We start from the raw sequence: 25,031 nt of genomic DNA on the forward strand, positions 1-25,031 counted from the left end.
GAACCACCCCATCACTTTATTGATGCCGAAATTGTGAACTGATTAGATTGTTGAAAATTAGTCACCCGCACTTTTTTTTGTCATTCTCCATTTTTTATAACCCAATATGGGAATTTTCTAATTAACCGCCATATCAGGACAGAGAATTACTGCACCACTAGTTGTTGAACAAAAACTGCATGTCTTCAGCAGATAATTTGTTAGCTGCTCGTTCATCGTGGTCAAGAGTGGCTTTCACCATGTTGGCCTTCTTTTCTTGTAATTCAATAATACGAGATTCGATACTGTCTTCTATGACGAGCTTGACAATCCGAATCGGCCGATGTTGACCAATACGATGAATTCTATCTGCCGCTTGACCAGTATCTAACGACGGATTCCACCAACTGTCCAGAATAAACACCTGGTTCGCTTCGACCAAGTTTAACGCCACACCACCGGCCTTCAAAGAGACAAGAAACACTTCAACAGATGGCGTTTCAAGAAAATATTTGATACTCGATTGCCTCTGCGATGGTGTCATGGAACCTTGTAACTTAACAGTCGAAAATCCGGCACGTTTTAGTCTCCACTCAACCAAGTCTAGCATGGATGTAAACTGAGAAAACACAATAGACTTTGTAGTAACTCTATCGGATCTTGATTTATATAATTCTTCCATTAAAGCTTCAACTTTGGTGGATGACTTCCAGTTACCGGCCATATCAATTCTATTAACAATGGATGTTTTATCAACAGCATCCAAATCCATCTCAATGGCAGGAGCTTCCAAGTCAATACTCAATCCAATATGGCAAACAGGACATTTTAGTTTGCTTGTGTCACCATTAAAACTTTCCACGTACTCACTAACGCATATACGGCAAAACTTGTGATGGCATTTAGATTCAATAGGTTCTTCCGCTTCGTCATCACAGATTTGACAAACAATTACGCCCGGTGGTAACTCAACGACACCTTCATTACCACCGTTTGCAGAACTTGGAAGCTTCATCCTCTTCAAAACAAGGTCAGGGTGATCAGCCAACTGTCTCATACGGGTAATTAAAGTGAAAATGTTTGCGTAATTATTCAAAACCACACCTTCGGCCACGTAGTCGTCGAATTGCCGTTTGGAATCAGTGTATAATGATTGATATAGATCTTTCTCTTCAGGATTAAAATAGTCCCTTCTTATTTCAACAAGTTTAGGTGGCAATCCTAGATCATCTGCTCTTTCCACTTTAGTTCTACGAATCATTATTTGACGCAATAGCAATTGAATCCTATGAAAACTTTCTTCACCCTCAAATTGTAGACCATACTTCTGAATATTCTTCAACATAAAATGATTGAAAAAATTGGAATGAACCATTGGAGCATGACCACACTGAGCACATACTTTATAATCCGGAAAATTCCATTCCTTTGATTTACAAGGGCATTTCGTGCAAAAATACTGACAAAATGGAGCAATGTCTAAAAATCTAATCAAAGAATATAATTCACCAATTCTGTTTTGCAATGGGGTTCCTGACAAACACCATCTCTTCTCACAGTTCAACACATCACATGCCTTTGCAGTAGAACTGGTCCTATCTTTGATATTATGGGCTTCATCTAAAATAACTCTATAAAATTTCTTGAGGTGTAAAATACTCTTCTCCCTTACTTTTTTATGTTTTTTGGTAAATCCATATTTTTCTTTCCTATAGGAACTTTCAACAACTGCATAGGACGTTAAGACTACGTCAATATCTTCCAATTCTTCCAACGAAGTGGCTCTATTGGCACCATGAAAAATTGCAACTTTCAACGCATTATTTGTATGAGTTTCAATCTCTGTCTTCCATTGAATCAATGCCACCGTTGGCGCAACAACTAAATTAGGCCCCTTTGAACGATCATGCATCATTAATGCAATCATTTGGATTGTTTTACCCATACCCATTTCATCTGCTAAAATACCTCCGTTATATGGACTCTCATCTTCTTGTCTAACCATCCATGACAAACCTTCTCTTTGAAAGTTCAACAAAGTAACAGCTAAATCCGGCGGTTGATCTGCCAGAATAACTTTTTTCGGGCCTTGTTCTTCTAAAGACGGAAATATATCACGAAGTTCAGGGTGCGCTTCATAGAGTCGATTAGTACGACGTTCAAATGGTGTGAGCTTTGGTTTGGGTTCCTTTTTTTTCCTGGGACTTTTTGTAGGCTTCTTTCTTGAACTTTTTTTCTTCGTTGAGCCATTTGATTCTTTGATTAAACCGCCATCAACTAGCTCTTCGTTGTTTGAATTACCATTCGACTCTTTTTGAAGCTCGTTTATTTCATCTTGTAACTCGGAAATTTCTCTGAAATCAGACTTAAAGTCCCTTCCTTCTGTAATAATAACATCATCATTACTGTCATCACTCAGTTCGACAGGGTCTCCTTTTTCCCCTTTTTCATTAAAGCCAGTTATAACAACATCATCTTCTACATAATCTTCATCTCCATCATCATCTTCCTCTTCTTCTTCTTCTTCTTCTTCTTCTTCTTTTTCTCCTTGATCCTCTCCATAAGATTCCTCTTCAACAGCAAGTCCGCTACGTCTAATCCTTGATCTAGTATTTCGAGTTGAACTACTGCTTGGAGTTTGATTATTCATGTGGCGCAGCTGACGCGTCCCAGATCTGGTCCTTTTTCTTTCTCTGGATATCTCTTTGGCACCTTTGGAAACCAAAAACCCACCTTGAACTTCTGTGTCACTCTCACTGCCGCCCATATCTGCCTATTTCTATATGCTTTTCGTTTCGAACACAGCTGTAAAAAAGGGAAGGCTTTAATATGGAAAGTTATATTTTGCCTGCATTCGAAAAAGAAATTTCATAATCTAATGCTAGATAGCGAAATTATATAGCCCGATAGAGAATTTTAATTATGGATTTACGTCAGGAAGTATGCATAAGATCTGAAATGCATGAAAAGTCATATAACACAAAATCAGAATCAAAAAAAAATCAATTCACTAGCTTCTAATTGATATCCTGTAGAATCACAAAAAAATCGGCTAATGTCCGACTCCTTTTTTAATTGTCAAACTTCAATTGGTATAGATTATTAAAGTACTCGGATAAATACAAAGTGTTACGTACTCGATCAAAAACATGTCCAATTGGACAAAAATGGCTTTTCCCAAAAAAAAACCAAGAATATAAAACAAGACCACTAAACACGGTCAAAGTCCCAAAAAATATCACAATCAACACTACTGCTATTGTTCAACTTCCTCCTCTTGGCCTCATTCGCATCTTCTGGAGGTGTCGGATATATCTTAGAGACATCTTTTCTATTGTTCTCGTTATTACCGAAGCTCCATATATTACTAGAATTACCAGTCCAGTTAGAACCTTCCGTTGTAGGAATTATAAGTTCCAAAGCACGTTTGTTAGCTGTTTTCTCCTTGACCACTTCAAGGAAGCTTAGATTTTTACCACCAGACATAGAAGGGGTGGACTTTGTAAAGAATTTTCCACTCTGCAACATCTTGGGGGAAATACTAGTGTTGATATGAATAACAGGTCTGAATGCATTGGAGATTAAGTTGGCAGATATCTTACCCTTCCACTGGGTAACCTTGTTTTCTTCATCAGTAATTGTTGATTTGTTAACAGGAGTTTTAACATTTAAGCCGACGGGGGTAGCCAAAACAGCAGACGGCGTCAGAACCTTCGGGTGATCCCTAAGACTCGAAGATTTGGATTTAGGTAGCGTACTCTTGCTTGTGGCATTTGTAACAATTGCTTTTTCCTCTGATTCTAACCCTAATGTATCGTTCAACGTAGCTAGAAAATACGCTGCCGCTCCAGTGATGGATGAATGTGTAGCAGTAGCAGCAGATTTAGCAGGAGAACTAGCACTAGCAGGTGTGGATTTAGCATTTGTTGTTGGAACAGGCACAAGAGCTCTACGACGAGCTCTTGCAATATCGATATTCTTCAATCTTAGCTCCTCCTTTTCAATCAATTCATTGTTGGTTTTAAGAATATTTTGAATTTCGTTAGTCATCGAAGCACTACTGTCTTGGCTTTTATTTGACAAACTAGATTTCATTTGAAGATTCGTGGCACTGGTATTTTCTGTAGCAGGTTTAGAACCTGGGGTGGTAGAATTCGGCGTATTAGAAGCAGATGTTTTACCATTACCACTAACGGTTGACTTTGGTGTAGCTTTTTTCCTTGGTTTCTTGGCTTGCTTTGGTGGTGATGCAGCCTTCAAGCTTGGGTTAGGTCCTGCCGTTGGAGTAGGTACAGTCGAAGATGGTATCTGCTGGGGAGTAAAACCAATTGGTTGACCAGTTACTACGGATTCCTGGTTACCTTTTATCATTTGCTGTTGCATATTAACTTGCATCATAGTTGGAGTTAAATTTGCAGGCATTTGATTAAATGTGCCCTTTGGTGGGCCGTTCATGTTGTCAGCATACTGCTGTTGGAGTTGTTGCTGCTGCTGAAGTTTGTTAACTCTGCTTTGTTGTTCCAAGACTTGAGCCTTAATAATTTTGTTGCTCTGGTCTCTCACAAATTGTAAATATTTTTTGATATGATCATGGATCTTAATTAGCAATTCCTCATTAGCAACAAAAACTCTTGAGCTTGTTAACTTTTCTAAAAATTGTCTCAACATGAGTTCATTATAAATAATTTTCTCTGTTGGGACTCTCTGCTTAGTAATAAAGTAAAAGTTAGGAATAATCATAGTTTGACACAAAATCATTAGCTGCTTAGATTGCTTGGCTAGACCAATAATTCTAGCTTTTTCATCATCCAATAATTGATTGGTAACATCTTTCAATACAATAGGTGATTGGATAGTTTCCATGTAGATTTTCTTCAACGACTCCCAATCTTCAGGAGTCGCTTTCAAACCCGGCAACAGTTTTGCGCCAATTGAAGAAGCTGATGTTGGTTTGCCAATCTGATTGTTTATCGTATTACCAAAATTATTTTGATTAGTAGGCAACTGTTGGTTTACAATGCCACCAGTTCTTTTTGTAGAAGACTGCTGAGCTGTTTGTTGGAGTGAAAACTGAGAATCCACGGATTGCGATAATTGCGGCTGCTGCTGATTGGCAATTTGGTTATTCATAATCATCTGAGGATTGGGAATTGTGGGTGAAGAGAAATTGTTCATCTGCTGATTATTATTCAAGACACTTGTATTCAAGTTGGACATTGGCACCACAGGACTAGACATCTTAGTCATATCTACATTTCCTGAATTCATACCCATGCTCACATTTCTTCGGTTCATAGGCGACATGTTATCCATAGTTTGGTTAAATCCCATATTTGGAGATATTTGAGGGTGCTGCAATTGTTGGTTCGATTGATTATTTTGATGTGTTTGTTGTTGTGTTTGTTGTTGTTGTTGTTGTTGTTGTTGTTGAAGATTCTGATGAGCCTGTTTTTGTTGCTCTTTATTTGAATTTTGAAGAATATGCAGTAAATATTTCTTAACATAATTAGCTTCTTGTTCAGGTGTCAAAGTTACAGGTAATTTTCCAGCACTTTGTAGTTTCCGGATAACTTGAACAGCTTGTGCTTTGTAAGCATTAATTTGCGCTTGCTTCATCTTAGACATTTGTTGTTGTGATGCCTGCATGTTCGGATTCATCTTATTTTGATTCTGAATATTCTGTGCCTGTAGCTGCGCCTGCATTTGCGCTTGTATTTGGGCTTGAGCTGCTGCTTGAGCTTGAGCTTGCGCCTTCATCTGGGCATGGGCTTGGGCTGCTGCTTGAGCGTTCCGTGCAGCCTCTGCCTGTGCCATAGCGGCTTGTTGTTGTTGTTGCTGCTGATGACTTTGTTGCTTCATCATTAAAATTTGTTGGGGATTTAATGCAACATTGGATTTGGATTGTGGTTGTGATTGTGGTTGTGGTTGTAATTGTTGTGGTTGTTGTTGCTGCTGCTGTTGCTGCTGATGCTTCTGTTGTAGTTGGAGTTGTTGTGGGGTTTGCGATTGGTTAGCAAAATTTTGCTTGAAATAGTTCAAATGGGCCATGTGGACCTTCCGAATAATTTCTAAATCATTTTGACTTAGTTGATTATTCCTTAGATAAGGCATAATTTGATGCCAAGTATTCAAATGTGTTGGAAAGACTTTAGGCAGTTTCATTAACAACTCTCTTGGAATGGGAATATTCTGAAAGCTTATACTCTTTGAGTCTAACTGCTGCGAAGGTGCTTGTGCTTGCTGCTGCTGCTGTTGTTGTTGTTGTTGTTGTTGTTGTTGTTGTTGTTGTTGCAGCATAGTAAATTTTTGCTGAGGGTTTTGCATAGGCTGTTGTAAAGGCTGTTGTATTTGCGGCATTCTCTGTGGCTGGCCTTGGGCCTGCTGAGCTTGCTGAGCTTGCATCATTTGCTGTGAGACCTGTTGGGATTGGTTTCGCTTTGCTTGTGTTAAACTGGTGATTTTATTCTTAAGAAATTCAACATACTGGCCTTTACTAGAGGAATTGGCAAAAGCATATTTTTCAAACTCGTCAGCTACCGGTTTAATCTTCTGGATATTGAAACTGGGGCCTTGAATCTTCTGAAGAGACGTAATCAACACCTTGATGAATTGGATCCGATCATTCTGAGAGATCTGCATTCTAAACTGCTGTTGCTGTTGCTGTTGCTGTTGTTGCTGTTGTTGCTGCTGCTGCTGATTTGGTTGGAACCCCTGGTTGGCGCCGTCCATACTGTTTTTTTAATGATCGTTAAGTACAATACGGATCGGTGCTGACCTGGCCGTCAATTGTTCCCTGACCAACACAAGATACACAATTAGTAAATTCTTTTTGCAGCCAAGAGGTTCACAAAAGGAGAAATCATAAATTGGATCGAGATGGGATGCTGCCAACTCGTGAAATCTCCGCGAATTCAGCATCAATCTCATTTTGCCCATTTTCTAATTTACACACTTTTTTCCTCTCAGTGTGGAGAGATTTCCCATTTTGGTAGTGTAAAAGCTTTTGCGGTTCTACAATATACAATTACAGAGAAATATATATATATATGGAGAGAATGTCATTTTAACTGTTTCTTTTGTTCTCTTTTGTCACTACAAAGAGGAAAAAGTGGAGAGTGTAGGATGTTTCTATACACCTGACGCACCAGGAACATTTTCCTTCCCTTTAAGGGCAAGCAAAAGGTCTCTGAAACGAGTTTTGTCTCTGTAGTTCTCTGCGTCAATGGCATCGGAGTTTTTGGTTAACTTGAGGAGCTCAACAACACGATCCCAGGTAGTGCCCTTCTCTAAGAACTTCTCCCGCTTCTCAAGGAACGCCTTTTCCTCCTTCTTAGTTTCAGCAATTGCATCGTCCTTCTTGTTGTTGTAGTTTTCGTAGAAATCGTCAATGGCCTTCTCTGCCTCCTTCTTGATCTCTTCAAGTTTACGTGCTGCAATCTCATCTCTTTTGCTGATCTCTAGATCACGTGTCTTCTTCCATTCCTTGATATGCTCACTCTCGTTTAAATCGAGATTCTCGAACCGGTTAACAACAGGAGTGACAACGTCCTCTCCTTGAGGTTCTGCCTCACCATGTGCATCATCCATAGTATCTTCACCCTGCGGTGCTGCTGCAATGGTCGCCTCTTGACTATCGACATCTGGGAACTGCGACTTGAAATCCTCAAATTCATCGTCTTGGTCATCTCCTGTATTTACCTCATGGTCTTGTGGTGTGGCAAATTCGTCACCCAATGCCTCCTTCTCTCTCGATAGAAAGTCACTGTTGGATATATCATCGCCCTCTGGAGCAACCACGTCGATTTCAGGAAACTTGTCTGCCATTGTGCTGTCTAGTGTGTCCTTGTTTGCCCTCTCCGAGAGTGTAAGAAGACCACACTGTTGCTCACAATCAACAAACTCCTGAGAATATCAAAGAAACTGTCGCTAAATTGAAAACCGGCAATGGAGAAGGGAGAGAAAAAGAACATGAATTGAAATTGCCACCAACTAATGAGGAAATTTACTATTTTTGGTGGCATAGGCTCTCCTAAATATAAGGTGACAGAGATTCCACACCTGATAATCGCCTAACAGAAATGTCGTTTTCGGAGGAAAAGGCAATAGCAAAACTTGCAGTCTTGGATAATACGCAGCAAGCTATCCAATCTACCTCCCAGTGGTGTTTGTTTCATTATAGACATTGTGCAGAAATCGTCAAATTATGGATGAGTGCATTCAATTCTCCACCTGAATCGGTCACCCAATCGTTACCTAATTATAGATTATCCCTTTTCTACTTATGTAATGACCTTGTCCAGTTTTCGAAGAAAAAAGAGGTCAAATACAAATGCTTTCTTGACGAATTTGAAAAGGTTATTCCCCACTTCTTGAGCATTATCTCGAGTGACCCAACCAGCATTCATTTGAAAGATAAATATGTCAGAGTCCTCAATGTTTGGAGAGATAGAAGCGTGTATAATACAAGTCAGATAGTTAGGTGGTTGGCAATATTGAATAAGAAAAACAATTCACATACTAATCACCTTCATAACAATAGCACTAATAATAATATTAGTAATAACAGCAACTTGTCAGGTACGAATATTGAACCCATTGGCAATTCGATTCCATCCATTGTGCAATCACCGTATAAAATACCAGATGAATTAAGTCCGGTAGTGAATAAGTATAATCGTCTGAACAGTTTACTTAAAGATTATAAGGCAAATTATAATGAGTTCAATAAAATATCAGATAATATACTAAATGATAATGAGCAAACGTCGAATCAGTTAAATACCTTGCTAAACTCTTTGTCCACGTTGCAGAACAATGCAGTTACGGAGCAGTCGGATCAAAACATGAAAAGGTTTGAAAAATCAGAGAAATTGAGCTTGACTCTATCTGAACAATCAAAGGAAATCAAGGAAACGAGGCTTGATATAATGAAGGATTTGAGAAGGTTAGCTGATGAACTAAACGATTGGATCCTACTGGATCAAGAAAAGCAAGTCAAAATCGATGAAAAACTACAACAATTGGAGGCCAAGAAAAATAGTATTGTAGAAGAGACAGAGAAAGTGTCCGTTTTCAACTACAGCGACAATAATGATGAGGAGAACATCCCAACTTATGATAATGACAACGAAGACTCTGATTCTGATAAGGCACCTAATAGCGATAGCGAAGAAAGTGAGGATGAAGACCAAGAGGAGGATAATCTCAAACATGGCAACAGCGATAATGATGAACAGAAAACTGATACAAAGGAGGAGAATGTTCCTGTAAGCTCATTACGAAAACGTCTACTTGGAGATGACCAGGATTCGAAGGGAGATGTCCCTAAAAAGATGAAAAAAAGCGTATCATTTGCGAATGAGAACGAGACGCATGTCTTTAATGAGGAAGAGACCATTCAGGAAGAAGATAGCACTTCCAAAGGTGATGCAGATTTGCAGGCCCTTCTTGGAAAACTTGTATAGATAGTAAATAACTCTTTAATAAACAACATATACAAAATTCACCGTGAATTTTTGATCATCACTACCATTAGGGAAACCTATAAACAGATGCATGTTTTTTTTTCAGTTGCGAAATTCGGCTTTACATTTTCCATGATCATGTCATGCATAAAAAGCTTGTAGACATCAACACCATAAATACAATACCTATAGTGCAAGGGGACCCTCTTCAGATCAGATTATTGCTAAGGATGATGGATGATAGGTACAGACAGCAGTTTCTTGAAATATCCCAATCCACAATTTCGTACATTCAGAAAACAACCACGAGGTCCAAAAATGAGGACAGTTTGGTGGAATTTGACAATGTTCTTACGTTTTGGACAACACTAGCAAAGTCAAGTGACGTGATTCAGCATGGTAAAAGACTTGAAAATTTGAGTTGGAGGCTAATCAATAGGAGAATTCTAAAACAAGACGAGTTGAGGAGTCGTGATTTAAACATTGTAGTCGACATATCGAAAGGTACAGAGTGTAGAGAATTACAGGATTCAGGTAACCGCAGGAAAATGCAAAAAACATTACAGAATTATTCAGTACAACGTCTGCCTTTTAAGAAGGATCAACAACAACAAAAACAAGTACAAGAGCACACTGGACAGATAAATAAAAGGCCACAAGAGTTTCGAAAAACCAAATTTTTTTATGACCACAGCTTATCATCTCCTGATTCAGATACCAGTGTACCTCAAAACTCAATAGATGCTATTACTGAACTCAAAAATGGAAAGGTTTCTACACAGAATGCTGGACAACAACTTGGACAGGTTCCATCATTGTTCAATCCACATATGATGGTTGGGAGGAAAAAACTAAATCATTCACAGTTACAAATGACTTCACAACGGTCACACCAAAACTTGCAACACTATCAGCAGCAGCAAAACCAACAACTTCAACAAGATCATTATAAACATCATCATCATCACCAAAGTTACCAAAATCAACAAAAGCAGCAGAGTCTACAAAAACAGCAAAATCAACAAAGTCATCCTAATCACCATGCCCACCCTGCTGAAAATACCCTTAAACATGAAAAGTTTGTGGAGTCTGCACAAACATCTGAGCAGCCATCATTATTTCAAAAACCAGAAAAAGAAACTTCCAAAATTGTATACTCTTCATCCTCTGAATTCGACCAAGACTCGGATTCAGATTGGTCATCCTTATCTGATGCAGAAGAGGAAGAAGAGGAGGATAAAAAACCAAGCCTAAATTTCGAAAAGAAAGCTGTGGTGGATGATGAAATAAAGAGGCCTCAACTAAAAAGAAGTTTATTAAGTGGTATGTTCCTTGATGAAATGGGTAAAAGCGGAAATGACAAGCAAACATCTAGTGTTAAAGGTAAAAGGTATGATTCATCACATAGATCAAATGCACCACCCACAGCATCCACATTATTGCCTACTGCATTATCAACACATATGTTTTTACCAACTACAAACTTCCAAAGTTATCAATCAACGCAACGTGGAAATAACCCTACGAGCCGGCGAATACGTGATGCTAAAACCATGGGGAAACTCACGAGCGATAACGTTTCTAAAATGAATAGAACTGACGATTTTGATAGTAATAACAATAACGGTAGGGCTTACGCTTCCTCTATCCATACACAAACATCATCGATAGATATACCAGGCATTGAGGATAAAATAGAGCGTGATAAGCGAAGACTGGAAAGGAAACTAGAAGCAGGAAACGATGGTGCCGAACTGCCATTGCATCTAGTAGATTCTATACAAAATGAAAATAAGCTTTATGAAACACCCGAATTTATTGTTGATGATGGGCTTGGAGTTGTCGAAAAGCAATATGGGGAAGAATGGTAATTTGCGGGGATATTCAGATTTATAGTCATAGTTATAGTTATAGTTAAGTTTATAAGTCTGTTAAAGTTTATATTTATTGTTACGTTTATATTTATGTACATGAAGAAAACTCAACTACATATATATATGCATCATTTCTTTGGTTTATAGTTTCAAGTCAGCAAATGATACAATTGCAGAACGAACAAAAGATCCGTTTGAATTGTCCTTCGAGGCTGATTCAACTTCTAAATCCAATGGGGTTTTCTTTACCTTCTTTTCAATACGCTTGCCACCAACATGTATATTCTTGATATAGTCGGAACCAGTTAGATAACCTCTCTTTTCGGGATTAGAGTAATATTGTATATCACGTCTTGCAATTGGACGTGCTCTTAGAGGTAAGTAGCCTTTATTCTCCAAGAACCAATCCGGAGAATGATGTGCTCTGAATCCGACGCCACGTGAATAGTAGACACTGGTGAAAGTTGCACCTGCGCTTTCAATGACTTTAATTGCAGGTCCGGTGGCCTTTGTTGTTTCTACTGGAATTGGACAGGTGTAGTTTTCGGTGTCTTTCAAAATAGCAACCCCGTCGTTCATTGATCCTGTAACCATGCCAAGATCTTTCATTGTCTTCATATCTAGTAGCTTGACGTTTTCCAGCTTACCTTGCTCGTAGAATTTCTGAATAGTCGATAGTTTCACCTCATTAAGTATCAACTTTTGGTGTCTATAGAAACCTCTCTTTGGGAACAATTTCCAAAGGGGCGTTTGACCACCTTCAAACCAGTCTGGGACAGAGGACCTGGCCTTTTGACCCTTCTGACCACGGCCAGACGTCTTACCCAAGCCAGAACCTGGACCTCTACCAACCCTCTTGACTCTATTCTTAGAGTCCTGTGTTGGGGTGAGGCGGGCCAAAAGAGAAACCGGACGCGCAAACGATGGACTGGTAGGATGCAGTGTGGCTAGCCTTGACAACATTGCTCTTCGATATGTTTCTGACTCCCTAGGGGTTCGCTATGTATTCAAAGTTATTAATACAAGTCGTCTATTAAAGAGTTCGTCGACAAATTTGAGAAAACATGAAGAGGATCTGAAGTGAAAAGTAAGAAAATGGTGAAATTGAAATTCGCTAAATAAGAAAAACTCCAAGAAATAGGGGGAGGAAGAAAAAAAAATAAAAAAAAAACAGCAAAGATAATCCAAGTTGGCGGTTAAAGTTCATGGTTGTCTACACTTTTTCAATCGGTGAACTCAATAATCCAGGGTGGGGGAGGAGTCATACGTTGACCAAGTACTTATAGTAAATGGCAACCAAGGAAGAGAGCAAGGCCCCCAAGAGGAGAATGTGGACAAGTTTGTCACCAACAACAAGAGGAACATCCACGTAAACCCCGTCAAAGTCACCATTGGAATAATAGTGCAACATTTCATTTTCCTTTTCTTGCCAATGGGACTCTATCCAGGGCTCCACCTCCCTGTCTATAGTTTGAACGTCTATTAGTATCGAGACCAGCGGCGGCTGGTTCCCCCAAATGTACAGCTGGACAACGTTAAAGACATCCTGGGCCATCCTATCAAGCGAACACCCCTTATACCCCATTGTCAGCGTGATGACTTGGTTACCCATCTCTTTAACTGCCAACTGTAGTCCCTTAACGCGTGGTAACAATACCCCATTCCAGATTGGCTTGTTAGTTTTCCGTGCCCATTGGTGTGATTTTTCACGGTTGTTATGTGACATATTGGTGCCTTCGGGGAAGATCAGCATCCAAAAGGAATCACGTTTGCTGGTTTCGTTGAATTGACAGGCCATCTTTTCTGCGTCCCTTTGCCAATTACGGGCAAGAAATACAAAGGAATAGTTGATCATTCCGTAACCCAAAATAGGCAACTTCTTTAATGACTCCTTCATAATGATGTAAATATGTGCTCCCATATCGCCAACATTTCTATATGCCAAATACCAGATGTACAGCCAGTCGGTGTACATTTGATGGTTGGCAATGACAATTGCCCGACGTGGTAACTGCAATTGCCCCGCATTGTAGTATCTGGCCATGGCCTCTCTGTCTTTGAAGACCAACCTCAATGTCGTCCCGCTCGTAAACCAGCAAGTGCAAAACGTGAGGAGCTGTATGAACCATCGCTTCGAATCATCAAGCCATTCTTGCGTGTGACGTCCATTGATTGTTAGGATGAGCCATTGAATAGAAACAATGGTAACACAACCGGAGAAAAACACAATTCCAAACAGTAACTGACGAATCGGCCAGTAAAGGAGGCGCCAGGAAATAATCGGCATGGATGTGTGTCCTATAATAATAAGATAAGGACGAGAGAAAAGATTATATGGATAAGGACAAACACTATTGAGAAGAACAAGAGAAAACCTTGTTTCTCTGTCAAAATATAACCTATTTAAATGGCAAATTTGTACATCAACAATACCCAACCCCAAACTCTAAACGAGTCTACCCAAAAAAAAAAAAAAAAAAAAAAAAAAAGGACTCACTCTAGTAAACTCCCGCAACTATAGCAATTCCAATTTGTTGAGCCGCCTCTGCTATTCTCCCAGCAAATTCCTCCCCCCTCGCTTCCTCGTCAAAACAGTCCACCACAAAAACTTTACCCACGCCGTTGCCCACGCCGTTGCCCAGCGGCCGACTGGTAACGCCGGCGACGCCCACGCCGCGGGCGGCAAGCTCCGCCATGGCGCGTGCTACCCCTGCAGGAGCAGAGGGGTCCCCGTGCGGAGCAAGAAGGAGCATACCTTTGTCGGCGATTTTCCTGTCGGCGATTTTCCTGTCGGCGGAATAGTGCTGACGGCCAAGCACTAAAAAGCGGGTAGTATTAGAAGGATCATCTTCAACGGGGGACTGAATAATTGGTACATTATGAACGTGTGCTGCCGATAGAGGTGCTAAAGCTGCCACTGATAAACTTCTCAGTTTACTCACTGCCAAAACTGCCGCAGCAGTAGATGACTCGTCTACCTGTATTGGACTCTCAAGTTTGGCCAAAATATTTCGACACTGTCCCCACACCTGTGGATGTGAATGCACTTCTTTAATACCATTTATCGATGCCGCATATCCAACCAAGGCATGGTGGATTGCTACATATTCTTCGCCAACCACTTGGAAGTTTGCCTTCCCCCCTACAAACCAGTCGACAATCAAATCAAAGGTGAAAATCACTTGTCCATTGGTGGAATTTTCAAAGGGGACAATTGCATAGTCGACACTGCCGTCATTCATTGATTGGAAACATGCTCCAATAGATTTTTGTGGTAAATATTCAACTTCCCCGTTGGCATTCGGGAAATGCTGCACTGCAGCCTGGTACGAGTACGTACCTGCCGGTCCTAAATACCCGACTCTCATTGTCCGCGTTTGATGTTGATTATGCTTCTCCTAGAGATCATTCTCTCTCCCCAAGGAGAGTGTCCTTGTTGGCACTGTGGAACAGATTCTTGCGAAATCCAGCGAATATTTTCGTCCATGGCTGGAAAAGTCATTGCCGGTACAGGAACACGCCCTGCGGAAAACCACTTTCAGTATTGGGGGCTTGCTTTTCAGTGTGGACATTATATCCTGTTGTAATGGCTAGATGCTAAAATGACGAGGTAACGGATGTTGTATGTGGCATGCTTCTTTGTGGGTGTCCCTGTTTCCAGTACAGGGTACACCAGGACGTACGGGCAATACAGACCACGTTGGCGATAGCGATGGTGATGGTGATGGTGATGGTGATGGTGATGGTGATGGTGATGGTGATGGTGATGGTGATGGTGATGGTGATGGTGATGGTGATAGCGATGGTGATGGCTGGGTTATGTGGAACGGTGCTCACGAGATACAAGTACCAACCCCTACCAGTGCCAACTTCGCCTCCATCGGTTTCTACATTGCTGTCACACCGTGTAGGAGGCGACCACATCTACGCCTCCGGTGGATTTCTCAGGCGTGTTTTGCGAGCTCTATTCGACGTGTACCTACTGGAAAGCGTTTTTACTCTTTATACAAGTATCTCATGAGGATTACCGTGGGAAAAAAAATAGACTGGGTCATGTCTTACCTTAGTGTTCCATCGTTTGTGACAGCTTAACAACAGCTTCAATGTCAAAGTCGGTTTCTCCTGCATTGAATTGCCGGACTAGTTCCAACCTGGCCTTCTCGACATCGCTGCCTGTGCCAAATGCTCCATAGAACCTCTGGACATTCAATAACAACAGTTGGGCATCGGACATGGTCAACGCGGCATTTTCATCAACGTGGCCGTTCATCAACACGAGTCCCTTCTCAGCACTCAGCTCTTGATGGAAGGAAATGGTTGTATGTGGCCGTGCATATTCTCCGTGAAGTTTGTACTCCATCAAAGTAGTGATCATACAATGCGTAGTGTTTGGTCCAACAAATGACCATTGAACAAAGTGAAGTTCCATGGGAGTTTTGCCATCCTCCTTGTTACCTTCGACCTGTGCATCCTCCCTAGGTAGAGGAAGGACAAAAGTTGGGAACTTCCTCGCATTGAGGTACATTTTGAAATAGCTCTCCGTTGGTGCAACACCAACAACAGATCTTTCATCCTTTGCAAATTTTGCTCTCCAGAGAAATTCAATCTCCTTCTCTCCTAATTCCCTAACTTTCTCCAAAATGAGGTAATCTTCCAATGTCTTGAATTTCCCTTTTGGTGCGTCCTTGCTGATGGGATCTAGCATTTTCTTACCCTGTTGTGCCTCCTTGATCGCCAGTGCCGCCTCGTAGTCTTCTAATTCTTTCAAGGGGTCAATCATGTTGAGCTCCTTCTTACGCTCTTCAATAGTGTCTTTCATTTCCTCAATGAGCTCATCCGGTGACTCGATTCCTTTTTGACGTGCAATCGCCTCCAGTTTAGCACGGTATTTGTCTTTAATTTGACGATCAATAACCGTTTTGGACTGTAGAAAACGAACATTCGTCACCGACGCAGTACGTATAGAATGTCTGCCTAAAAACCTTATACTAGTAAACACTGACACACTTTTAACTCCAATCATAGTTGGTGTTCAAAATATGCTAATAAAACACAACAAGACTAAATTGGAAAACTTCACTCAAAATTCCATTGGCTCTATAATTCCATTTTTTACACCCTCGCTTTAATTCTAACAGAGAGGCTCAACTGTGACGTTTCCACAGTGCAACAACCACATCTTGCAGGTCTGAGAATGTACAGCTTGTTCCCGTTAGAACATGTTCCTTATAGTTGGATTTTATGATTATTGAAAGAATTCAAACTCCAGCTTTAGCTTCTACTTTTAAAAAAACATAGAAATCCTCTTTTTTTTTCCTTTAAACTCTAATTTTATTGAGTGTAATAATAGTGTGTTTGTGTAACTTCACCGAGTATTCGGTATGAGGTTGTCTGTCTTGTTCGACGTTTTATAAGAAGGAAAGACCCTACTCTTTACTCTATCACAAATACACTTTTCAATAATATTAAGGAAAATGACAACATCTGCCATTTTTTATTAATTGAACTAAGAATTGCCTATTTGAGAAAAACATAAATATACCGATTAATTTCAATGAATCAAGGGGAGACCTGCTTCCACATTATTAAGATGGATCTATTTGGGTTCAACAAACCTATTTTTATCAGAAAGTCTTTGCTGGTGTGTCTATACCAAAAAATTATTGGATATGGCTGTAACTGGTTCGTATATAGTCAATAGCAAAACAGTCTCCTCTAGTAGGCTCCTCTCCTCAAGCAAAGCGGTCTCCTACAAGGACAGAGCCGTTGAAATCCCAAATTCAGCTTCAAACCCTTTCTTACAATCTTCACGTTTTAAACAGGGGACTCTATATGTTATTATTTTCCCCATAATATTTGCATTTATTTTGATTTATATCTTGGGTGCAATTATCCAGAAATACAGGGCCAATAAACAAGCAAGAAAAATTGAACCATTTGATAAGGATTATGAAGGTATTGACGATATTTATTCTGTTGACGACTATAATAATGATAACGAATTAGATCCCTTTAATGATAGGAACGAAATCAACCCTGACTTTATTTCTCAATATCGTCGTTCAATGGACCATTTGAAGGGAAACTTGGGAAAACATACAAGAAACTCCTCGGTCGGCACAATACTCAAAATTGACCTGAACAGTCAGCCAAATCTACAACCTACACATTACCAAGAGAGATCCACACAGCCCCCAGTTTATAGTATTGAAAGCAATGATCAGTCATACGTCTCTCTGCCCCAAGGTACGGCAGATTCAGCTTCATACTTTTTGGCTGCCGAACCATCGAAGCAACACCCCCCTCCAACTTCGAGGTCACATCTACATTCCAGATCTTTGAGTACACAAGCATTGGATGATTTTTTGAGTACTGGAGAGTTACCTGTACCAAATACATCATATGATATACCCGTATCGAGACATTCAAGATCAAGATCCACTAGTCCTCAAAGATCTCCACAACCACGTCGTACTACAGTATATACCCAGCAAACATCCAGGAATAATTCGCCATCCCGTAGTCCAGTTAGATCTTTACGGGGTGTTTAGAAGGAGGTCTAGAAACAAAATTTTACAGATCGTTATTTAATTGATCTTTATTAACTTTACTTTAAAAAATATTTCGAATAACTAATATATGTTGTAGACTGATATAAATCAAACAATTTTACATTATAGCACAGCTAGATGACGATGAACCCTCGTTTGAGACACCAATGTTGGTCACTGCTGACGGAGTTGAAGTTAGTGCAATTCTTGCAGCTTCTGTGAAGACCTCCTTGACACCTCTATTTTTCATAGCTGAACATTCCAAGTACCTCAAAGCACCAATTTCTTTAGCAACAGCAACACCTTCTTCGTAGCTAACCAATCTTTTAAGCTTTCCATCATTATTATAAGCAGAAGTACCTAAATTTAGATCTTCATCGGTGTGATCGTTAGATTGTCTCAAATCAGCCTTTAATGCAACCAAAATCAATTTAACTCCTTCACAGTGTTCCAAAATCTCGCCAACCCATTTATTCTTAACGTTATCTAGAGAGTCATGAGAATCAATCGAAAAGCAAAGTATGATACAATGGGTATCAGAGTATGATAATGATCTCAACTTATCAAACTCTTCTTGACCAGCAGTATCCCATAATGACAATTGAACCTGTTGTCCATCAATAAAAATGTCATGGATGTAGTTTTCAAACACTGTTGGCTCGTAAACTTTTGGAAAATACCCACGGGTGAAAACATTAAGTAAAGAGGTTTTACCACATGCACCATCACCTAAGATGACAATTTTTCTTTGAACTGTACCCATAGTTGTTAGTAATCTTTTCACATATAGCTTCACTATGTTCCCGTAAATACATACCTGCTTTAGGTGGGCTTCCGCAGAGAGGCATTGTTGATATTTGAAGTGGAAAAACAATAATAGGAGGGAAAAACAGCAGCAATAAATTAGAAGGCTTTATTTACATTTATCATCTTCTCGTTTCATTTTTATTTCATTTTATTTCATTCATACTTTTTTTTCACAGCCTTATTACGATTTCCACGAAATGATCAGTGATTTCATTTACGTTGATATCTTTCCTCTTTTCTTTACCAGTTTGGTTAGATCGGTCTGTGTGCAAAATGGCTAAAGGAGAAAGAAGGACAGCTCGTGGAGGGAAATCGGGGAAAAACTTGGTGGGGCTTCAGAACAACCCACTTTTTAGAGCATTGAATGGTAAAAGTACAAAAGGTTCAAATGTGAGCACAAACAAGGAAATTCCTGCAAAGCTGACAGACAATCCGTTGCTGAAGAGGTTAGACATGTACAACAAAAACTTGGGGAAAGACAATCGAAATAAAAATCAAGTTAGTAAGAGACTGGCAAATAATAGATTGGCTATGGCTCTTAATATTGTTCCTACTCTTGGTGCAAATAATTCCATTGGTCTAAAACCCCCAAAATTTTCAAAAAGCAATAAAAAGGCTACTATTTCCAAGTCAAATAGAAAGAGCAGCATTCCAAAAGGCCCCAGTGGAAGTGGAATCAATGTGATGGATGATAATAAACCCACTACTAATAGAGATGTGACGTTTAAAAATGCATCACTGATACCTTTTATGAGATTACAAAACCTCACTCCAGATGCTTCGGAATCTGATATTAGGATGGTTTTGTCGAAAATATTGGGCCCAACGTTGAAAATAATGAAAATGGGTGCAACTTATAATGGTAAACCATCTGTTACTGCAGAAGTCTTTTTTATTCATGAAGAAAAGTTGGAGGAATATGTCCAAAGGATGGATAAAATCCAAGCAGATGGTAGGATTTTACGTGCACATATATCCTACAAATCATGGATTATCAATTCAGATAGGCTCTGGGATAGTGTATTAAAGGAAGTTGCGATGTTAAAACAGCAACAGATTAAAAGGCAAGTACTGGAGAATGATGGACTTGTACTCCCATAATGGTTTTTTTTGTAAATGTTAGGATCTATACAAAGATTTTTTAATAAGAATGTACTATATATCTTTACCAATTACCTCGTGAGCTAAGACTCATTGTTCGTGACTCAATAAAGAATCCCACGATAAAAAGTGTAGCGGTCTGGCATAATAATAATCTTCAGGCTTCTCGTCGTTGTATTCGTTCTCATATGAGTTCTTATTTATCTGTCCTTTATGCTGACCAGAACTAGGGCCCCGAAAGGTTATTTGAGGCATGACTAATATATCATCGATTTGAGTTGGTCCCTTGGATAAGGTAAACAACTTGTAACTGAAAACTTGATCTGTCTCTGGGCCAAAGATTTCAGTTGGTATCAAATCTTTTTCTGTTCTTGCAACTCTATGAACAATCGGGTTATCCAATCCATTCAAATACTCGAACAATGTATCGGTAAATATAGACTCGGATAGTAGCTGGGTCAAAGGTTCGTTGTTAGAATCGACATTCTTGAATGCTTCATTCCAGTCAATGCTCAAAATATCTTCCTTGTGGTTTAAAATAGTATAAACGATTCTGGCAATCAACTTTGTGAAAAATGGATGGTGAGATTTGGCTTGAAAAATCTTTGTACTAAACGACAATCTTCTGTTGTATAGAATATCCCAATTAACATCGTTATAGTCCACATCAACACCGACCATAACCCTATTTGGTTTCAAGGAAGAATGGTGCCAAAATTTTACGGGCGTTGCATCTAGCGTATCGATATCAGCATAAACACCACCACTCGTGTAGATCAAAAGATACTTGAGGAACTCGAACTTCAGTCTGATATCTGGCAAAATGTTGTAGGCTTCGATCACTTCTGTCATTTCGTATGAAAAGATATTAAAAACTTGTTGTTCTGCCTCATCAATCGTTATCACATTATGATTATACTCAGAATTTACAAGTCTCCATCTTTCCATATGTTTGAAACACTCCTCTGGGAAATTAGGATTGTCTGCTCTATACTTCCATAACTGCCAGATATTATTCTCAACTTCTTGTTCTCCGTCATATGGGAAGAAAAACTTTAGCCTATTGTGGATGGACTTGAATGATTTCTTGTTCATTTTTGGCGGGGATTCCCTGATATACATTGGATCTGTTGAATTATTAGACGTCGCCGCATAGTATAATGGATGGTGGTTTAGTGCATCTAATTTTGCAGATATAGATGAGCCTGGAAGAGTAAATGAAAAGATACCGAATGCAATCAATGCAGTCAGCAGTATTAGTTTCAATTGCTTGATGTTAAGAAGTATAACACTGACACTAGATTTTAAGAGTCCAGAAATTCCAGATGCAGAGTCCACAGACGACGGATGGCTCCCCAATCTTCTGTACATATTAACTTAAAGACGTGTATACTATCCGTAAATATAGCAGGTATAGAAAAGTCAGAAAGGTCAAAAGTGTTCAATCAACAACAAACAATAGAACTTGTTTTCGTTTTTCAGTTGACAACAATTTCCTTCACACACACACACACACACATACGAGATTGGAATCGAACGAAAATCATTTTTTTTCACATTCTACTATGTTATAATGTGCACTTTTTTTTTTAAAGATTATGCGCTCCTAAACATGTTCGTTAAATATTTACTATAGTAGGCACTACTAATATGTCTACCTGGTATGGACATAATGGATATAAATTTGCTCATGAGGAATGTAGAACATTAGCTGCTGTCTGATAAGTAGCATACATATTCTGGAGGTCCTCGATGGTCATGGCCTCGAAAGGTGTTTTTAATGGCTGTAGAAGATTCTCTAAGGATTTAATAGTGTTGGCTGTATTTGCATCTCCCCCTATAGAGTTTAGATTACTATTATTAGGATACACGCTGTTCATGCCTGTTGTAGCAGACGAATTCCCTCTGCTTCTGTTTCGGACATTATCTAATGCGTTTTCTAGAGACGAGAAAATGGATGAGAGGTGTTCCTTGGTTGGAGAGTTGGAGATATTAGTAGAGGGGTCACCACTGGCGGAATTAACTGAAAATATTGTAGAGTTGATAAAACTAGTGGCACGACTTCTAATGATTGCATTTGCCCTATTCAAAGGTTTGTTGGATGCCGGCGATAAAGGTGTAATGTTGCCAGCGCTGAAACTCCTCTCTAGATTTTGACTACTGGTGGTGTTCTCCTTTGAGAAGTCATTCAGCTTATTCAAGGAAGAGGACGATGTTGCGGTTAACATTGAATTGGAATCACCTGTTGGCTTTGCCGATACTCTTATACCACCCATTCCAATGTTGTATTTGGCCTTTGGGGCGTCCTTTATATTTGTCTGGCTTGTAATTAATTCGGCGTCGTTCTTTTTCACATCTATCTTTGCAATATACGCATCGTTCTCCTGGATTTGTTTGAGTAACGTTTCGGATAAGAGCGTCTTCTTATCTTGATTTGATTTTTCCTCAACTGTTGGAGCCTCCCTTCCTGTAACATCCAAATTAGATGAACTAAGCCACGAAACCCTACCAACTAAATTTCGTAGGCCTGCATCTATAGAATCACTTATACTTTTTATATTTTGATCTGTGATTCCAACTTTAGGATATTCCAGCCATGCATTAAGGGGGTTTGCAAACAAAGACTGATTTTGATTCTCATTGGTTGGAGATGCACCAATGATTAATGGGTTTTTCTCTTTGAACTCAAGAACTTTCTTCTCTAATGAATCCAAATTTAATGGGACAGAAAGTAGTGTCAACAACTCGCCCCTACTTTTCAAACTGCCGGGTAATAGATCCCAGTGTGGAGATGGAACCGGTATGCCGAGGTTTTCTAATGTAACTGAAGATATATATGAAATTGCTGCTTCAAAATTTGCAAACACATATAGCAACTTACCCTTTTCGATTTGTAACTTTTCTATTGAATTATCAAATATAAACTCATTTGCAAAGCGTTTTATTGTAATCATTTGAGAAACCAGGAAATAAGCACGAAGCTCTTTCAGTTTGATCATTGAGAAAATTAGAATTGGTAAATACATATCAGTATTAAGAATGTTACCCTTCCCTTCAGTTATATCTGAGAGGATCTGACTCAACTTTTTATGTATTTTTATGAGATATTTCATCTTTAAGGTTGGAGACCTTTCGGCACTAAATAACTCAAATTCTGGTAAGATCTTTTCTTCCAATAACTGGAGAAACTTATTCTCCAATCCTGGGTCTAGCTCTATATCTAAATTTCGGAAATGAATGTCAAGATAACTTAAGCATCCCAACTTGTCACTAAATTCATCATTGAAATCTTTCTCAAATTCGTCAACTGGTATACCCTTCAAAGGAAAAACTATTTGATTATAGAACTTGTCACAAAGTAGACGCTCAAACGTAAGATTCAACCTATAGTATTGATACTCAGAGTCTTGATTCATTTCCTTCATTTCATATTTACCATCGTTGGTTAAATAATTCTTACATTCAAGTTGAAATGTTCTGTAAAAGCTTTGGAATAGCTCGGCAATTTCAAAACTAGCTAGGGACCTCTCAAATTTAGGTTCCTTTAATTCCTTTAGGCATTTCTCATAAACCTTTAATAAGGGGACTGGCAAGTCAGATTCTGTTGGTATCTCAAAACTTTCAATATACGAGGAACTGTCATCCTGTATTGTACTCGTATTATCGCAATTTTTGTTTGTTGATCCAAGGTGCTTGTCAATAGCTTCTAAATTATCATGGTATTCAATAGCAGAATATTCACTCTCTGCATCCTTTGTGTCCTGTGTATCGATTGTCACGTCCTGGCTTTCTAAATCGGAGTTGGAGTTACTCGTAAACCCTGAATTAGTATCATAAGAATGCGTGATTGCCGTTTCTGATTTCCAATCAGATTTTGTGGGCGGAGTGTAAAACATGTTAGAAGCCTATGTACTCCAGGTAACTATGTGAGTAGCCCTTAAATGTGGTGCAGCAATTGTAGAGAAAAATCCGTGTTCTTCAACAAGGGATAAATCGCATTATATAATTAGATACTATATATATACTCAAATTCCATTAAGGCGTTACGAAGACGCTTTTATTTTTTTTTTTTTTACAATACTTGTATATATTTGCAATAAAAATTCGTCTTTTAATATGGATAACTTTTCGTTTAATCGTGGATGATGGTTAAATTTACTTATATTTACAAAGTCTCTAGGAACAAGGTTGATATGTAGCCACTTTAGGCAATTATCTTCTTTTCCTTCAGATAGGAAATAATTGCATCAGCACACTCTTCAACGGACTTCTCATGGGTGTTTAAAACTATTTCAGGGGTTTCTGGTGCTTCATATGGATCATCAATACCTGTGAAATTTTTGATCAGACCTTCTCTTGCCTTTTTGTATAAACCTTTTGGATCTCTCTGTTCTGCAACCTCTAATGGAACATTCACATAGACCTCAATAAACGGTAGGTTTGCGTCTTCGTGTAACTTTCTAGCTGAATCTCTATCCTTCTTATATGGGGAAATGAACGAAGTCAAAGCAATAGTACAAGAATCTGCAAAGAGTTTGGCGACTTCAGAAATCCTTCTGATGTTTTCATTTCTATCAGCCTCAGAGAAGCCTAAATCTTTGTTCAAACCAAATCTGACATTGTCACCATCAAGTCTATAGGTTTGGATTTTTTGTTCTAGAAGTTTCCTTTCTAAAGCACAGGCAATAGTAGACTTACCGGAGGCACTCAATCCAGTAAACCACAATGTTGCACCTGGTTGTCCAATAATCTTTGAACGCTCTTCATGAGTCAAGTTATGATGCCAAGTGATGTTGGTTGCCATTTTTCCTTTTGCTTTTTTTCAATCCTGTACCAATGAAAACCTACAATACACGCTTTCTACAATCAGAGTATACACCTATCAAGAGCCACAGAAGCAAAGTGGTGTATTTTTCAAAACCTAAATGCCAACCCTTGCTTATTTGCACTCTTTGACAATCCGTTCATCTAGTTCTAGTATTCATATGACAAACGAAACCCCGAATTGCCGTTTCGGGAAATCCAGTTTTGAAAAACTAAAGGGGAAAGTGTGGCGGTCGCTATAATCACGTGCCGGTATTTTGGGAGGGCAAAATTGAGATTCTTGGTAAACTTCTTGCATACATGGAATTGGTGTGTTACAATATGAACCAGAAATATAGTTGTATGAACATTCGACCTTGCTTGCGTATTTGTTCAGCCCTATGAAGGCTGATGCTAAAAAGGAAAGATCTAATACGAATTAATAAAGGGAG

At 39.2% G+C, this 25,031-nt stretch overlaps 15 protein-coding genes across 15 annotated transcripts; 4 read left to right on the top strand and 11 right to left on the bottom strand.

Moving 5' to 3' along the window:
• Positions 1-157: 157 nt before the first annotated feature.
• C5L36_0B02170 (uncharacterized protein) lies at positions 158-2,746 on the bottom strand (the record flags this gene model as incomplete). Its single annotated transcript, XM_029464571.1, has 1 exon — positions 158-2,746. One exon carries the CDS (start codon positions 2,744-2,746, stop codon positions 158-160), a length of 2,589 nt encoding a protein of 862 aa, XP_029320430.1.
• Positions 2,747-3,189: 443 nt separating this feature from the next.
• C5L36_0B02180 (uncharacterized protein) lies at positions 3,190-6,708 on the bottom strand (the record flags this gene model as incomplete). Its single annotated transcript, XM_029464572.1, has 1 exon — positions 3,190-6,708. The coding sequence occupies one exon, from the start codon at positions 6,706-6,708 to the stop codon at positions 3,190-3,192; it is 3,519 nt and encodes a 1,172-aa protein (XP_029320431.1).
• Positions 6,709-7,107: 399 nt separating this feature from the next.
• C5L36_0B02190 (uncharacterized protein) lies at positions 7,108-7,803 on the bottom strand (the record flags this gene model as incomplete). The annotated part of the gene is made up of 1 exon (XM_029464573.1): positions 7,108-7,803. One exon carries the CDS (start codon positions 7,801-7,803, stop codon positions 7,108-7,110), a length of 696 nt encoding a protein of 231 aa, XP_029320432.1.
• Positions 7,804-8,057: 254 nt separating this feature from the next.
• Positions 8,058-9,443, top strand: C5L36_0B02200 (uncharacterized protein; the record flags this gene model as incomplete). Its single annotated transcript, XM_029464574.1, has 1 exon — positions 8,058-9,443. One exon carries the CDS (start codon positions 8,058-8,060, stop codon positions 9,441-9,443), a length of 1,386 nt encoding a protein of 461 aa, XP_029320433.1.
• Positions 9,444-9,586: 143 nt separating this feature from the next.
• Positions 9,587-11,314, top strand: C5L36_0B02210 (uncharacterized protein; the record flags this gene model as incomplete). Its single annotated transcript, XM_029464575.1, has 1 exon — positions 9,587-11,314. The coding sequence occupies one exon, from the start codon at positions 9,587-9,589 to the stop codon at positions 11,312-11,314; it is 1,728 nt and encodes a 575-aa protein (XP_029320434.1).
• A 144-nt stretch (positions 11,315-11,458) lies between these two features.
• On the bottom strand, positions 11,459-12,280 carry C5L36_0B02220 (uncharacterized protein; the record flags this gene model as incomplete). The annotated part of the gene is made up of 1 exon (XM_029464576.1): positions 11,459-12,280. One exon carries the CDS (start codon positions 12,278-12,280, stop codon positions 11,459-11,461), a length of 822 nt encoding a protein of 273 aa, XP_029320435.1.
• Positions 12,281-12,578: 298 nt separating this feature from the next.
• Positions 12,579-13,604, bottom strand: C5L36_0B02230 (uncharacterized protein; the record flags this gene model as incomplete). The annotated part of the gene is made up of 1 exon (XM_029464577.1): positions 12,579-13,604. The coding sequence occupies one exon, from the start codon at positions 13,602-13,604 to the stop codon at positions 12,579-12,581; it is 1,026 nt and encodes a 341-aa protein (XP_029320436.1).
• Positions 13,605-13,815: 211 nt separating this feature from the next.
• Positions 13,816-14,685, bottom strand: C5L36_0B02240 (uncharacterized protein; the record flags this gene model as incomplete). Its single annotated transcript, XM_029464578.1, has 1 exon — positions 13,816-14,685. The coding sequence occupies one exon, from the start codon at positions 14,683-14,685 to the stop codon at positions 13,816-13,818; it is 870 nt and encodes a 289-aa protein (XP_029320437.1).
• Positions 14,686-15,380: 695 nt separating this feature from the next.
• On the bottom strand, positions 15,381-16,340 carry C5L36_0B02250 (uncharacterized protein; the record flags this gene model as incomplete). The annotated part of the gene is made up of 1 exon (XM_029464579.1): positions 15,381-16,340. One exon carries the CDS (start codon positions 16,338-16,340, stop codon positions 15,381-15,383), a length of 960 nt encoding a protein of 319 aa, XP_029320438.1.
• A 646-nt stretch (positions 16,341-16,986) lies between these two features.
• C5L36_0B02260 (uncharacterized protein) lies at positions 16,987-17,868 on the top strand (the record flags this gene model as incomplete). Its single annotated transcript, XM_029464580.1, has 1 exon — positions 16,987-17,868. One exon carries the CDS (start codon positions 16,987-16,989, stop codon positions 17,866-17,868), a length of 882 nt encoding a protein of 293 aa, XP_029320439.1.
• Positions 17,869-17,986: 118 nt separating this feature from the next.
• On the bottom strand, positions 17,987-18,631 carry C5L36_0B02270 (uncharacterized protein; the record flags this gene model as incomplete). Its single annotated transcript, XM_029464581.1, has 1 exon — positions 17,987-18,631. The coding sequence occupies one exon, from the start codon at positions 18,629-18,631 to the stop codon at positions 17,987-17,989; it is 645 nt and encodes a 214-aa protein (XP_029320440.1).
• A 317-nt stretch (positions 18,632-18,948) lies between these two features.
• C5L36_0B02275 (uncharacterized protein) lies at positions 18,949-19,776 on the top strand (the record flags this gene model as incomplete). Its single annotated transcript, XM_029464582.1, has 1 exon — positions 18,949-19,776. The coding sequence occupies one exon, from the start codon at positions 18,949-18,951 to the stop codon at positions 19,774-19,776; it is 828 nt and encodes a 275-aa protein (XP_029320441.1).
• Positions 19,777-19,866: 90 nt separating this feature from the next.
• On the bottom strand, positions 19,867-21,147 carry C5L36_0B02277 (uncharacterized protein; the record flags this gene model as incomplete). Its single annotated transcript, XM_029464583.1, has 1 exon — positions 19,867-21,147. One exon carries the CDS (start codon positions 21,145-21,147, stop codon positions 19,867-19,869), a length of 1,281 nt encoding a protein of 426 aa, XP_029320442.1.
• A 317-nt stretch (positions 21,148-21,464) lies between these two features.
• C5L36_0B02280 (uncharacterized protein) lies at positions 21,465-23,672 on the bottom strand (the record flags this gene model as incomplete). The annotated part of the gene is made up of 1 exon (XM_029464584.1): positions 21,465-23,672. One exon carries the CDS (start codon positions 23,670-23,672, stop codon positions 21,465-21,467), a length of 2,208 nt encoding a protein of 735 aa, XP_029320443.1.
• Positions 23,673-23,980: 308 nt separating this feature from the next.
• C5L36_0B02290 (uncharacterized protein) lies at positions 23,981-24,580 on the bottom strand (the record flags this gene model as incomplete). The annotated part of the gene is made up of 1 exon (XM_029464585.1): positions 23,981-24,580. One exon carries the CDS (start codon positions 24,578-24,580, stop codon positions 23,981-23,983), a length of 600 nt encoding a protein of 199 aa, XP_029320444.1.
• Between the last annotated feature and the right edge of the window lie 451 nt (positions 24,581-25,031).

This window comes from Pichia kudriavzevii, chromosome 2 (assembly GCF_003054445.1).
Source record: "Pichia kudriavzevii chromosome 2, complete sequence".
Taxonomy (NCBI): Eukaryota; Fungi; Ascomycota; class Pichiomycetes; order Pichiales; family Pichiaceae; genus Pichia; species Pichia kudriavzevii.